Here is a 15,928-nt window from a genome sequence, read left to right on the forward strand (position 1 = left end):
GGCTGTCTAGCGCTGCTACCGCTGGTGGTGAGACTCTGGTCCCAGCTGCCGCCCGCCCCTCACCATTGGCGTCAGCGGGGAACAGTGCAGCAGCTCTAGGCAGTCAGCGGCTGCAGCAGGGACTAGGGACGGCTCTCCCCAACAGCCGCAGAAGAAGGAACCAGTGCAGCGGTGAGTGGCACCTCCTATACCCCCGCCACCCCTGGGAAATGACGCGGCGGGTGAGCACCGCAGAGTCCCCCCCGGCGCGTCCCCCCCTCCCCTCCTGTACAGCGGCCGGGGGGCGGGTGAGCACCGGAGCGTCCCCCCCCCACACCTGGGGCACTGAAGGTATTGCATCATTGTGTTAGAACGCAGGCCACAAAGTGAGGGAGCGCGTCAGTGTGATATTGCGTATGACGCAGGGTGAGCGATTGCGTTAGTGTGATAAAGTGTAGGGTGAGGGGTGAGGGAGAGGGAAGGGGGATCATTTGTCTAAAGCAAAAAGATAGACAACCATTAGGTCGATACCATTAGTTCGACATGCCAAAAGGCGTGAGTATCAGTGGGATAGAGCGCAAGGTGAGGGAGTGCATCGCTTTGATAGAGCGCAGGCTGTGGAAATTGGGCTGCTCTCAGAAATACCTTTAGCTTATTTGCATTTTCTCTGGATTTAGGTTTATTAGTTTTGCAAACAAATTAAGGTACTTGTTTCCTAGCACAGCGCCCGTCGGGTTGATCGCATGCCTTAAGTTTAAGGTACTTAAGGCATGCGATCAACCCGATTTTATGTCAATCACCAGTGTTTTTGCCGGTGAAAGACAAAATCGCGTTGATCGGGGCCATCGCGGGCCATTATAATGGGCCGCAACGCGACCAACGCGATTTTCCCATAGAGAATAATGTTAAATTAGAAAATCGCGTTGATCGGGTCCATCGCGGGAAATTATAATGGGCCGCGACGCGACCGACGCGATTTTCCCATAGAGCATAATGTTAAATTAGAAAATCACGTTGATCGGGTCCATCGCGTGCCATGATAATGGGCCGCGACCGACGCGATCAATCTGATTTTCCCATAGAAAATAATGTTAAATTATTCTTAAAGTTAAAATCGGGTTGATCAACCCGATTTTACATAGGGAACAATGGGAAATGGGCCAATATGGCCAATTTCTCATTGTATAGTGTTAGAAAGTATGGTTAATGTCCCCCATTGCGATGCGATCAACGCGATTTTTCCGACCCGATCAATACAATCAAACTCGGTGGCGCCGTGCTAGGAAACAAGTACCCAAATTAAGTATTTTTTTGCTGATCTAAATACTAAAATCATTATTTTGATCCAAATACTTAAAAAATGGACAGTTCGGTAATTATTTTATTTCGTTTTTATTTGATTAGTTTTCGATTTGTGCTGTCACGGGAGCGCGCATTGGGATATCAAGGTAAAAAACTATATAGTCAAAATCTAATGTCAAATCTCACCGTGTGTACACAGCATAACACTCATGGGAACTTATCTTGCATGTATAAGACCAGCATATTCTTTTTCCTACAGCAATAGGTTAATGATGCCAATCGCAAAACCCAATCTCACATCTTTATAAATGCCAAATAAACACCCAAACCTTAACTCAGAAAAGTTGTGGCATGACCTGGCGTTTTACTCAATGAGCCTTATGTCACGGAGGCTGTGTGTGGTGTCACTGAGGCTGTGTGTGGTGCCACTGAGGCTGTGTGTGGTGTCACTGAGGCTGTGTGTGGTGTCATTGTCTTACTCTATACTGTCAGGAGGCTACGGAGGCATGTGTATCAAAGCGAGATAAGGTACCAGCTTGTAACTGCCATTTTTTAGTAAACACAGCCTGTAACATGAAAGTTGAGAACTGATTGGCTGGTACTTTATCTCTCTGCCAGCTTTCTTACATACTCCCCTAAATTCTCACTGTACAGGTGCTCCAGCAGTGGCTGATCCAGGGATGGGATGCCACACACATTGGAGCAGATGATCAGCGCGGGACATGAATGATTTACAAACAAATTCATGACCCCTGTATGACGATCGCAGCACGCAGATCCGCTTACCCTGTTGGCGAGGCAGGAGGGGTGTACAGTGCGAGGGCTGCAGAGAACGGCTGTTTCTTCAGTGCTTGGACAAGGTTGGGTTTGTACTCTGGATCAACGCACCACAGGGATCCTTTTCCATTCACCTGAAACACCAATAGACGTTGTCAGTTGCGGCAACCACACAATAACGCACTTTCCTTAAGATTCTAATGCACACGGGGTTACTCAGCAGCATCTCCCGGTCTCTCCAGACGAGAAATAGCGATTGGACTTGAGGGACATTCTGTGGAAACATTTACTGCTCAGATGTCGCTATCACATTAGGAACGGAGTGCAGGGAATCAAGGTATCACGCATAACCCATTTAATTGGCAGGAAACAATCTGGGTAAATTCATTACATATAAAAGAACAATGATATAGGAAAGTGGTACCTAAAAGGTCGGCTATCGTCCACAGCACATTTTCTTGGTGGGCCACAGAAACAATCCAATACTTGCCCTCTTCACCACACGCCTATCTTCTCTCTGCTCCCACCGCCCGTTGCCTGGCTGCCGCTCCCCTCTGAACCACACTTCTATCTACACTAGACCTGGATCTTCTTGGCCAGAAGGTAAGTAAGCCAAGTGTGAGGGGTGCTCACTAGCAATTTATGCAGCTGTCTAGAGAAAACAGGTTTTCCCAGGTAAACCCCTTTTAGACTGCTTGTTCTCACGGTCCTTATCTGTAAGCACCGGTGATCTCGCTTTCTGGTTGCTTTTAGTAGGACCCGATTTGCGCGGTTATCTGGGTCGTTGTCAGGTTTAGCCCTGGTAAGTATCAGCATCAGATTCTGGACCTGATATCATCAAGCCTTGACCCAGGTTACCCCGGCAATATCCCAGGTTAAAAGTTGCCTGCAATGATTTGTTTCCACAAAGAAATTGTTCCGATGAGAAATACCGTTCCATTAAAGACCTAAATTAAACAAAGGGTGTGTTTGTTCTGGATATTTCTTTGGTTTTAAAAAAGAAATGTTCAGCTATGTTCCCCACTATGCCAAGATATGAGCCGGCAAAAGCCAGAGGGGCCTCATAGCAAAAAGTTGTGAACCCCTGATCTGACCATAGTAACTGCTGAATTACCATGTGTATTACTATAAAGGAAACCACGGTCAGCACTACTGTATTGCTAACAACTCCATGATGGCTTTGTATAGACATAGGAAGCAAGATCAGGTGTCTCAGGCAACCTGTGGATCTATAGTAGGAATGAATGCAGCAGGTTTGACAATGTGACAGTTAGTAATGACTGCACCTGTGCACAAGCTAGGTGGTCTTGGAAATGTGACGGTTAGTAATGAATACACCTGTGCACCAGCTAGGTGGTCTGGGGAATGTGACAGTTAGTAATGACTACAGCTGTGCACCAGCTAGGTGGTCTGGGAAATGTGACAGTTAGTAATGACTACAGCTGTGCACCAGCTAGGTGATCTGGGAAATGTGACAGTTAGTAATGACTACAGCTGTGCACCAACTCGGGAGTCTGGGAAATGTGACAGTTAGTAATGACTACAGCTGTTGACCTTTGGTAGATCTTGAGGACCGGCTTGGCCAGCCCTGCCTTACATGCTATTTACAGGAACCCGGTTTACAAAACATGTTTTTAATTGAACGTTAAAAGAAGACTTTGAAACACCTACAAGGAATAGCGAGCATGTATGTAATAACCAATTTGGCAGCATTTTAAAAGCAAATGGTTATGTTCAGGTGCGTTTGTCCGGAGTAGAGCCCCCTAGATTTTAAGCCTTTGGGGACAGAGCGACCAGTAACCAGTCACCGGAGAGAGAACACCGTCAGGAGACCATGGTACAAATCCTTTAAGACAGGGGTATTGTCCTCATGCATTATGGGAAGAGAGTGCAAGCAGCAAGCCGCATGATGCGTGGATTCAAGTCTCTTCATAGTGACATAATACAACAAAAAGGAAGGTCATTAATCACTGGCCTAAGGGTTTACCCCAAGCAATAGGTCACAGACGAGAGAGCTAACAATGGGTGTCTGGTCGGAGCGCGGTTATTAGCACACCACATTAGTGTCCCAATGTCTAACACAGAGGGAAATATTTAACTAAACTGATAGTGGATAGATACAGAACAGGTCGCTTGTACCTAGCCCCCTGCTCATATGCTGCTGCGGCCGGTGTATGAGCAGGGGGCTGGGATTCCTGCACCCCTACAGAACCTGGAAGCCGTCTTCTGGTGGGACGCTTGTACCTAGCCCCCTGCTCATACGCTGCTGCGGCCGGTGTATGAGCAGGGGGCTGGGATTCCTGCACCCCTACAGAACCAGGAAGCCGTCTTCTGGTGGGACGCTTGTACCTAGCCCCCTGCTCATACGCTGCTGCGGCCGGTGTATGAGCAGGGGGCTGGGATTCCTGCACCCTACAGAACCAGGAAGCCGTCTTCTGGAGGGACGCTTGTACCTAGCCCCCTGCTCATATGCTGCTGCGGCCGGTGTATGAGCAGGGGGCTGGGATTCCTGCACCCTACAGAACCAGGAAGCCGTCTTCTGGAGGGACGCTTGTACCTAGCCCCCTGCTCATATGCTGCTGCGGCCGGTGTATGAGCAGGGGGCTGGGATTCCTGCACCCCTACAGAACCAGGAAGCCGTCTTCTGGTGGGTCGCTTGTACCTAGCCCCCTGCTCATATGCTGCTGCGGCCGGTGTATGAGCAGGGGGCTGGGATTCCTGCACCCTACAGAACCAGGAAGCCGTCTTCTGGTGGGTCGCTTGTACCTAGCCCCCTGCTCATATGCTGCTGCGGCCGGTGTATGAGCAGGGGGCTGGGATTCCTGCACCCTACAGAACCAGGAAGCCGTCTTCTGGAGGGACGCTTGTACCTAGCCCCCTGCTCATATGCTGCTGCGGCCGGTGTATGAGCAGGGGGCTGGGATTCCTGCACCCCTACAGAACCAGGAAGCCGTCTTCTGGAGGGACGCTTGTACCTAGCCCCCTGCCCATACGCTGCTGCGGCCGGTGTATGAGCAGGGGGCTGGGATTCCTGCACCCCTACAGAACCAGGAAGCCGTCTTCTGGTGGGTCGCTTGTACCTAGCCCCCTGCTCATACGCTGCTGCGGCCGGTGTATGAGCAGGGGGCTGGGATTCCTGCACCCCTACAGAACCAGGAAGCCGTCTTCTGGTGGGACGCTTGTAGGGTGGACAATCCCGGGATCGGCGGGATCCCGGGATTTGGCCCCCAAAACACCAAGATTTCAATCCCGGGATTGGAGTTTCCAGTCCCGGGATTTCGGGATTAGACTGCGCCGTCACTAGTCGAATCTGGCCTGTTTTCATCAGATTCAGATGGATCTGACAGACCGATCTGATGAAAGAAGGCCAAATCTGTGCTCCCTCAGATCAGATGTGCGGCTGAGTCTCAGATCCATCTGACAAAAAAATAAATCTTATGGTGCCCATACACTATGCAATTTTGGGCCGATTTCAGCACTTTGGGCCGATAAATCAGGTTGAAAATCAACCCAAAATCACCTGTGTGTGACATCCGATCCGTGATCCTGTGCGCATCAGAAGGGATGCTGCTGATTGGCTAAAGGAGCCCATACACGGTCCGTTGTGTACGGCTCCGTTCTGTATTATGCGATGCGCGCTCCCGCGCATCACATAGTACGGTACAAAAAGTATGTGCTGCACATACTTTTTGTACTAGCTATACATCGGATCGGATCGCAATGCATGCACTAGGGATGCGATCCGATCCGATGTGTGCTGTTTAAGCACACACCGGATCCGATTAACGGACCGTGTATGGGGGGCTTAAGAGTGCTCTCTCTCAGCCAACCAGTCTAATGCCTGCCGCTGCCCATCCTGCCGAACACCCACTAGCGCTCAGCACCCGCCGTTCCTCACTGCCCGCTGCAGCACCAGCACCGCTTCTCCTCACCGCCCACTGCAGCACCAGCACCCGCCACTCCTCACTGTCTGCTGCAGCACCAGCACCGCTTCTCCTCACTGTCTGCTGCAGCACCAGCACCGCTTCTCCTCACTGTCTGCTGCAGCACCAGCACCGCTTCTCCTCACCGCCCGCTGCAGCACCAGCACCCACTGCTCCTCACTGCCCGCTGCAGCACCAGCACCCGCTGCTCCTCACTGTCCGCTGCAGCACCAGCACCGCTTCTCCTCACCGCCCGCTGCAGCACCAGCACTGCTTCTCCTCACCGCCCGCTGCAGCACCAGCACCCACTGCCCGCTGCAGCACCAGCACCGCTTCTCCTCACCGCCTGCGGCAGCTCCCCGGTTCCTCGTGTGATAAATCGTATGTGAACCTCCCGGGGAGCTGCTGGGCGGCTCAAAGGAGAATTGGGTCCAACTTGTCCTTAGGATGTATGGGGCCTTATGGTGATGCACCGAAGATCCATATAAAGCTGTCAGGGGTTTATCATAGGTCTCACCAGATGTATCTGAAGCGAATAGAGCGAAAAAAATCAGCCCAGAGCCAGATCAGATATTTGGAAGAGTTCAAGGAAAATCTGGAGAGATTTGTAGCTTCAGATAAGTCTGCGTAGTGGATGGGGGGGGGGGGGCTCCATTGTCAATTTACCGGGTACAGAATACCGGTATTTTGAAACGTGTTAAAAGCAGGATCCTACGGGTGCTAGACGCGTTCCCAACAGTCATCTACCCGATGTCGGGATAACGACAGTCGGAACCCCATACCACACCCGATCCTACACGTTTCAGAGCCGTTTTCCCTGCAGTCTGAACAGCTCGGAAACGGTATTTGCTACAAATGATAACCACACAAGGGTGATAGGTTATCTCCCTGCATGATCCAAGACCACAAGCCGGAAAAAAACATATGAAATGACATTGTATGGCTTTCTATGGGTGAAACGGGTTGAATCTGAAAGGTACAAAACCTATTAAAACTGCAATATACCTTTACAACATGCAATATGAAAGGGGTTAACTGGTTTTTGACCCATTTTAAGACACGTTTACAAAAAACGGGTTGAAAGCAGGTTTGCAATGTGAAACCAGTATAATTTACACTGAAGAGTTCACGTGAGAAGATCCTGTTTCCAGCGCTAGATCACACACACACACACACGTCTCTTGCACAATCTATTCCCCATAGACAGCAAATATTTGTAAAAAGATCAAACGCACAACACACAATACCGGCACTTCCGGAGACATGATACATATAAGCTACTGACACGCCCAGGTCATGAAACATATTGGGGAGGGTGGGGGGAGGGGAGACGGGAAAGGGGCGTTTTAGGAATTTGCAAAAAAAACAACAAGAAAATCCAGTACTAGATTCATGTCCCAGACAAAGCCCTAAACAAATAGCAGTTTGCCTTGTGACTGGCTTATTGTTCGCATAAGCACGAAAATTCTTACTAAGCTATTCAGCAGCTGTAGTGTGATGGGGCTACACGAGCAGCGCTGACAGACCATTTTCTGAGTGATGTTACTTCATTTAACTACATCGCTCAGAAAATGCTCCTGCATCGATGTGTGTGTGTAGGGGCCATAGCGATGCGCAGCCTCGTGCGCCGATATTGCCCGTCAATTAATATCCAGCGTGCTGGATATTACATCGGTCAGGACCAGTGTCCTCACCGGAGAACACCGGCCCTGACAGATTGCTCAGCACACAGCGCCGACGCATCGCTGTGTGATCTAGCTTCAATCAGAATTCTCATAAGCGCATCTTCCCGTGCGAATGCATCGCTACTGATTGGCCGAGAAAGATAGCGCTCTCTGGCAATCAGCAGCATATACTATAGCAGTGATGGCTAACCTTGACACTCCAGCTGTTGTTGAACTACACATCCCAGCATGCCCTGCTACAGTGTTATTATTTGGCCATGCTAAAACTGATGCAGGGCATGCTGGAATGTGTAGTTCAACAACAGCTGGAGTGTCAAGTTTAGCCATGACTGTACTATAGAGACGCATCTCACAAGCTCAAATACCATAAAGCAGACATGGCCAAAGTGTGGCCCTCCAGCTGTTGTAAAACTACACATCCCAGCATGCCTTGCCACAATTTTGCTATTAGGGTCTATACACATTGGGTGATTATGCCCAGTGTGTATGGACAGCGATGACCCCTGCGGTCATCACTGGGGGGGCGAACGCTGTTCATACACACTGAGCGGCTTTCTCCCTGCCTGGCGCTGTCAGCAGGGGGGACGGCTTTGCATAGTGCAGTGCTATGCAAAGCCGTCCTCAAATTCGCTCGTCAGCAGATGAACATCTTTCCCGGCGATGATGCAGGAGTGCTCAGCAGCGCTCACCACCGTGCCGTGCACACTGGGCGGATTTGAGCTGAAATCTGCTCCAACTTGCTGTTTTGAGCGGCTTTCAGCTCAAAGTCGCCCAGTGTGTATGAACCTTATACAATAACCTACCAGAGGCTATGATATGCGTCACAATGTGCTGTATGCAAGAACAAACCCACCCAAGTATTTATATGAGAGTATACCTGCTTAATGAGTAGAGCGGGGCATATAGGGTAATTGATTCTAATTGGCATCGGCTAGCAAGAATGGGGAGATTATCTGGACAAGCTGCTGAGTACTGAGGCCAATTCACCAGGTCCCATGGGAGCCTGTTCTGCTGGGCAGCAGATGACCCAAAACACACAGGCAGATGGTGGTCGGCAGCAAACCGAATTACACACACGACACAAAATTATCGCTTGCAATTGGATTATTCTTCAGCATGGCGCTATATTGCTGTCAGTTAGCGGAGATTGCAGCATGTGCACATAGTGGGCGCTATCTAAGACCAGATGTGAGTATAGATTGGTCCATACAGGTACACTCAGGCACTGGGTTGGAGTTTGTTCATCAAATTTGAGCTCATTCCTAAAACCATGGCTATAGTATACTAGTGCTTAACCCGTTTCACTGCGGGGGGGGGGGGGGGGGGGGGGGGGGGGGAGATGGTGGGCCCCAAGTCAGTTTTTTACCTAGGTATATCAACCATGGATAACTGAACAGTCTAAAGCAGTGCTGGACAAACCGGACCTCAAGATCTACCAACGGTCCACATTTTCCAAATCCCCTCTCTGGTGCACAGGTGTAGTCATTACATTTCCAAACATTCATTCCTACTATAGATCCACATGAACGGTTGGTAGATCATGAGGACAGGTTTGGCCACCCCTGGTCTTAGAGGTAGCATGTATACTGTCATTAAACGCAGATGCTTCCTTAGGCAATTGGAATGAATCCAGCAACACTGTATAAGTTTATTAACCCTTTGAGTGCAAATGGAATTTGTCAAAATAGGTGTGAAAATTGCCAAGCAGACATATATATCCATCATAATGACCTGCAATGTTACCTTATATAGGAAATATGATCTTTTTTACCCAACATTAAAAAAAAAATATTATATAACAAATATGAGAGACGCTGGCCAATTTTTTTGTTAGCAAATATTTTGCACATGTCTCACAGATTTTGGCACTCACAGGGTTAATGGGCTTTATGGTAGCGGTAGTGCTACTGAATGTCAAAATAGCTTACCACTAACTGGCCTACCGGGTGGAAACTTTGGCCCAATTGCAGCACACTAAGAGTTCAATGGCTGTCATGCTGTAAAATGTCTGTGCGGGTGGAACTCAATGCCCCTTCCTGTTTGCAACTGGATCTAGAGTGTACAGCATGAAACAAGTGATAAAAACACAAGTCGTTAACTGCATCAAGTACGGCGCTCTGATAATGTCGATCTGCTTCCTGTGGTTCTTCTTTTGATGTGGCCAGGATGAATACAGGATCGCATTGTACCACTATGCATAGATTTAAATGGAAATCTAAATCAGTGGTTCCCAACCTGGGGTAACACTGCAGACTGTTTGGTAGTACTTAAAATAATATTGGTAATGGTGGAAGAAGAGGAAGCCTCCGGTTGCCATGGAGACTAACCATGTTCCGTCTGCAGCTTCATTAGTGTCTCCTTGTGCTCTTGACCAACCAGCAAGCCACTGGGAGCTCCCCGCGCGGACCTCAGACATCAGCATTCATCTGCCCCGCACCGACACAGGTGGAGGAAGCAGCGGCATTAATCCTACAGGCGTCAGCGGGAATCCCAGATACCATCCACAGTCAGCGGCCAGACACAGAGGGACCAGATTCCTGACCGCACACTACTCCCCCGCTAATCCTTAATATAAGGATATGCATACCACTCACTTGAACTCCACTCGTAAGTAGTGTTCCCGCTAGGCTGTTTTAGTGGTGCGCTGCGCCCGGCCTGATTTTTAAAGGGCAAAATGCGCCCTGCCCCTCTAGCAGCACCCCGCTAAAACAGCCAGCCCTGACGGCGCTTCCCTGGCAGCTCAGCAACTTCGGCGGGTCCGGGTCTGCCCCCTTTAGTGACAGCGGCGGCCGGGACCACCCCTTTTCATGATGTCGCTGCCCGGGCACGCCCCTTTTGTGACATCTGCGGCCCGGGACCCCCACAACTGACGTCAGCGGGCCCGGTCCGCCCCCATTACGCTGCCCCCGTGCAGCAGCGGCCTGCCCCCAAAAATTCCTAGAGAAAACTCTAGTAAGTACTGTGGATATTTCAAATTGAGAGGAGGGGGTACTCATAAATAAGAAGTCTAAATCAAGGGGTACGGGAGAGAACAAAGGAAGGGAACCACTGACCTAGATCACCGAGTGCCGATGTTGCCGTGAGAGATCCCCAAAATATCTGCTAAAAATGCCAGCGCCGTCCACAGCGACTGGTCATTATAAAACATTAACCCTAATTTCAGTCGAGCGCTAACAGATTGCCTCACTCCCATCTGGTAAATCTTCAGAAACCCTCTGTGTCACTTAGAACGTGTCACATGTCCCCAAACTACAGTATCAACGGTCAAACTCCTCTACCTGCAGCCACATCAGACTGCTACTTCCAATAAAGGAAATGACTGCCCCAGATGTGATGGTCACATCTTTGGTGACCCTTTGGTGAGTCAACCCAGCGACCATATACGGTATACAGAGGATAGGGTGAGCGCCAATTCAAATCCCTGCGCTGCTAATAAATGACCCATGGGAAGACAGATCCAGGCACGGCACTGTGGGAATTTGCTGAATAATCTGTATTAGCATGTCTGCTCCTCCGGACGACAAGGTTTGCCACCCCCGAAACGTCACCTCATCAAATTCCTGCAGTGCCGTGCCTGGATCGGTCTTCCTTTGGGTGACGGAACCATATATAAATATAATCACACACGTGGGAACCCTAAAAGCAGCATCACAAAGCACAAGTACAATACACAGCAGATGACCATAACAGACGGACAGAGCAGAGATCAGAGCACGGCGGTAACATCACACTGTAGGCCAGAGACAGGGGGGGATACAACCATGGCATCATGGATAAGCGGCACAATGATAGATATGTGAGCAGGGACAAGCGATCGATGTGTTATTATACGTGCGGACAGTCTGTACCCGGCACATGAGCGCAGGGCTGTGGGAGCAGTACAGGCCGCTCTCACATTACTGAGCCAGCAGCAGGAAGTGTCGCCATGACAACACAAACCAGACGGTTATCTGAGACGCTGGAGAGAGTGCAGCGTACAGTAACTGTTTATCTGCAGCTGGGAGGAAACACTTCCAAATATAGACAGTATTTACGGCTCGCACAACTTCACAGCCGCACGTCCCCTTTATCCTCACTTATGGCATGTGACCAATCCAAAACACATGCTTGGGTTATTAAGAAAAAAAAAAAAAAGATAGGGGCTCATTGTGGCAAATTAAATTAAGCCGAACAGAAACATAGATAATTAAATGAGTAATCTACTGTAGCGCCGACAGATATACCGATCCTCTCGGAAAGGTGTTACAGCGATGTGAGGGCAGGATGCAGCTCACCCATGTGTTCCGTCATGGGGAAGGGTCAGACCTCAGGCACCGACCCCCACGCAGCTACTTCCCTATAGCAGTGCAGCACCGTATCAAAACGCTAGGCTTTCCCATGTTAATGCGAGTGGGGGGGGGGGGGGGGGCTTTTTAAGTGTGCGAGCAGGGGGGGGCCTTCGTGCAGACGCCGCATATTTGTCACACAAATCTGGGAATTACACAGATTTACGTGTTAACCACAATCTCCCCAGGATCAAAATCGGAGCTAACACACATGCCATTTGACACTTTTCATCTGATTTATTGGACCGATCCATCGGAATCAGATGAAAAGTGCCCAAATCAAACTAGTGTATGGGCACCTTAAGGTTGTGCGCATTTCTCTATTCTCCCATACTTGTGCTATGTCACAAATCCATCTTTTACTTACTTTCCCGTGACTGCGTTCGACTTTCCGAAAGCACTTGTTTAGTGAAAGGTTGTGTCGGACGGAGTTCTTCCAGCCAGTTGGGGCAGTAGCAAAATACGGGAACCGGTCGAGGATCCAGCTGTAGATTTCTTTCACCGGCAGACATTTGTTGGAAGAGCTCTCAATCGCCATATAAATGAGGAGACTGAATGAATACGGAGGTTTTGAAGAGGCCGAAGACTTCTCTGGGTTCCGACAACCCGTTGGGGAGCCGTCGCCCTCGATGTCGTACAGAGAGTTATTTGCAGCAAGCCCCTCGCTCCCGAGGCTGAAATTGTTCAGCAGATTTGTACTCTCGTGGAGCCAGTTCAAGTTGGTCAGCTCTTCGTCTGCGGAGCCGCTGTCCTCGGCGGAGGCCTTTGGCCTGGCAGCGCCAGCTTCTTCTGGCAGGCTGCCCATTGTCTCAGTTTGACTTAAGCCTGCAACTTTCTCTGCTGCAGGAGTTTCTACGTTCTTGTCTGGAGTCATTCCCGTAACCGGACCCATGCGATCTGATCTCTCTGTAACAGAGTGAAAACACATTACTTTACATCACAGGAGTCAGGAGAGAAGGAGGCGGCTGAGGTGTTTATAGGACACACGGGCTATATACGAGGCAAAACACAAAGCATACTGTTAGCTACTTTCACTAATCTAAAGTGGAATGTTACCGGTATCTTCCACCGATGCAGGTACATGAAAGCATGAACAAAGCTTGTTCGGGTGTAATGTTTTGTGCAGGTCACAGCGCCCAGACGGACACACAACCCCACCCCCGCCGGCCCGGATCCCCTCACTATGCTGCAAGCGGAAGTGTAAGCTTCCACTCCCGTTCGCAACCGCCCGCACCGAATGAGTTGTCGCACCAGAATAGTAGCCCAGGACTTACTTTTCACTACATGTTGTGGTCCGAATTTTGGACGGGCGCCAACGCCAAGTGACGTTATCTGCCCGTCCCGAGCAGGCGGGGGACTGCGTGCATTCCTTGGGGCCCGCCCAGCATCTCTATGTTCACCCATGAATTCCCCCTTGCCTGTCAGGCAGTGAGCGCACCGGCAAATGAAAATTTAGCCAAAAGGTGCTCCCTGCGGGGGTCTGCACTTGCGCACCATTGGAGACAGGTCAGAATTCGGGCCGAGCGAGCATGTCTGAATTGGCCCCTAAATGCAAGGAGACCCAAACGGGCATTCAGTGAAGTGTGTTATCCACTAGAAGGCCCACATGCTATGGCAAATCATTATTGCTTAGCGGATGTTTGCACGAACCGCTACAAATATTACAATCCCAGAACATAGAAGCGCATCGCGCAAGGTTTCTAGAGACATTCGCATGTAATCTCTAAGATAACAGATTCCTCGGATAAGCTGCGTGAACTGCACAGTCACATTTTCCACATTCTACACTGAGAACCCTCCTTCTTGGTGTTATCAGTGTTCAAACATGAACTTTCACATCCATAAAACCAACTGCTCATATACCACTTGTTTATCATATTGGAGAGGGCAATTCAATTGTTCTGGATACCCATTCATTATTGCGGTGAAGCACCGCTGGCACACACCAAATGGGCAGGAGCGGGCAACAGGGGTCCCCTCCTCCCCCCACGATTTGATTCCCACCATGGCCCTATCTGTGCGGAGTTTGTATATTCTCCCCGTGCTTGCGCGAGTTTCCTCCGGGTACTCCGGTTTCCTCCCACAATCCAAAAATATACTGGTAGGTAAATTGGCTCCCAACAAAAAATTAACCCTAGAATGTCTGTGTGTGCGTGTACATGTGGTAGGGAACATAGATTGCAAGCTCCACTGGGGCAGGGACTGATGTGAGTGATCAAATATTCTCTGTACAGCGCTGCGGAATATGTGTGCTCTATATAAGAAACTGTTAATCAATAAATACATACTGTACCAATGCAACATTACACTGGCCAAAGCCTTTCAAACGTCCTCAAGGACATGCCTTAAACCCACAAGAGAAGCGCACACAGGTGACGGTCACTGGACCTTTACTTACTGGTTTATATGATAAAGGAAGTGAAGGAGGACTTGTAGCTTTTGCTTCATTTACATTCTAGAACACAATAACACTTGGATGCAGCCCCGATCTGCCTGAAGAGGAATAATGACATCGCCATATGGTCCCGCGGCTGACCTAACAGACATTTGGAAGATGGGAAACTGACACAATTCCCAGGACGCATTTAAACCATTACATCCAAGTATTCAAAGGAGAGGTCCCAGACCCAGCGGAGTCCCGCCTGCCAATTCATTTTCGGCACTAAATAATCCTAATATGTTAAAACGATATAAAATCGTAATTTCTCTCGATGGCAATCTGTGCTACGAGCCTGTCATTTACAAAGTACGAGGAAATTCTAATATTTCCAGAACGGAAATTGTGGCTTAACAACATTTCGCTAAACAAACACATTCTCACTGAACGGAATTATACAATCACAGACCTAGGCAATTTGTGGCACACAATTGGGAAACCAGTTGTGTAATTTAGCTTAAATATACAACGTCCTGAAGTGCTACTCAAAAGCGACCGGTAGTTACACAACACATAAACACGGCTCAATCAGCAGCTGCTATGGAGGAACTTTACACACTCAACCGGGCTGTCAACATTTAGAATTTGCAATATAGTAATTTTTTGCTTTAAAAAAAAGAACAAAAACTGTAGTTTGAGCAAATCACTCACACCCCTTTCACATCGCACCTAATTACCGGGTTCATGCCGGTTTCTTGCCAGTTTGACCCAGTAATTGGGGCGATGTGAAAGTAGTTAACGGTTAAAGCTAACCGGTAGCACCGTGGCAATGCAACATGGGTAAAAATAATGGTTATTACTGGTTCGTTGCAGTGTTGCTTTGCTGTGTGAACAGGTTAAAATCGGGTTGAGCGACCCGTTTCCAGCGACACTACAGAGGAGGCAGTGCTTGGAGCAGTGTCAGCTGTAAGCGCTGCCTCCTTCCCGGACCCCATTGACGCTCCGCCACGCCCACGGATGCAATGTGAACAGACAGCAAATACAGGGACTGAGCCATTTCAGAGTCCCTCTGCGACCCTGCATTTGCAGTTTGAAAGCGGTATTATGGTTTAAGCTTTCATCAACCGTTTATTAATCAAAAAAAAATAATAATTCAGTTACAGGGACACAGGTTCAGTTTACACCTGGACATGGGCATTATAAAAGGGTGTGCTGCAAACAATGCATCTAGGGGAGCGGTTCCCAAACTTTTTTGAGTCATGGCACCCTAGAGGATTCGTATTTTTTTCATGACACCCCTTGGACAAAAAGTTTATTCTTGAGAAATTCAGGAGAACCAAAATATTAAATGAAAGTAAATGGAGTCATCCTTAAACCCCGTACACACGAGATGACCCGGCTTTTTGTGCTGAGCGACGTGCTGCAGCGCGAACGCTCAGCACATAGCGGAACACCAGCTCAGCACTCTGTGTTCTTCCTGAGTGGGGCTTTGCCTATTTTTACCGGGCAGCGTCATTGCTGCAGGACTCACAAAGGGAGCGCTCTGTGCCCCTTTTCTAA

General features: G+C 49.2%; 1 protein-coding gene across 1 annotated transcript in view; it reads right to left on the bottom strand.

Moving 5' to 3' along the window:
• FOXN2 (forkhead box N2) overlaps positions 1 to 15,928 on the bottom strand; it is a 50,610-nt gene that overhangs the window by 13,201 nt on the left and 21,481 nt on the right. The window contains exons 2-3 of the mRNA XM_083175278.1: positions 12,359 to 12,897; positions 2,068 to 2,192 (exon numbers count right to left, since the gene is read on the bottom strand). Coding sequence (XP_083031404.1) covers positions 2,068 to 2,192; positions 12,359 to 12,883 — 650 coding nt within the window. The 5' untranslated portion in view covers positions 12,884 to 12,897. The remainder of the gene's footprint in view (positions 1 to 2,067; positions 2,193 to 12,358; positions 12,898 to 15,928) is intronic.

The sequence above is a fragment of the Crinia signifera genome, chromosome 3, assembly GCF_055691185.1.
Source record: "Crinia signifera chromosome 3, ASM5569118v1, whole genome shotgun sequence".
NCBI lineage: Eukaryota > Metazoa > Chordata > Amphibia > Anura > Myobatrachidae > Crinia > Crinia signifera.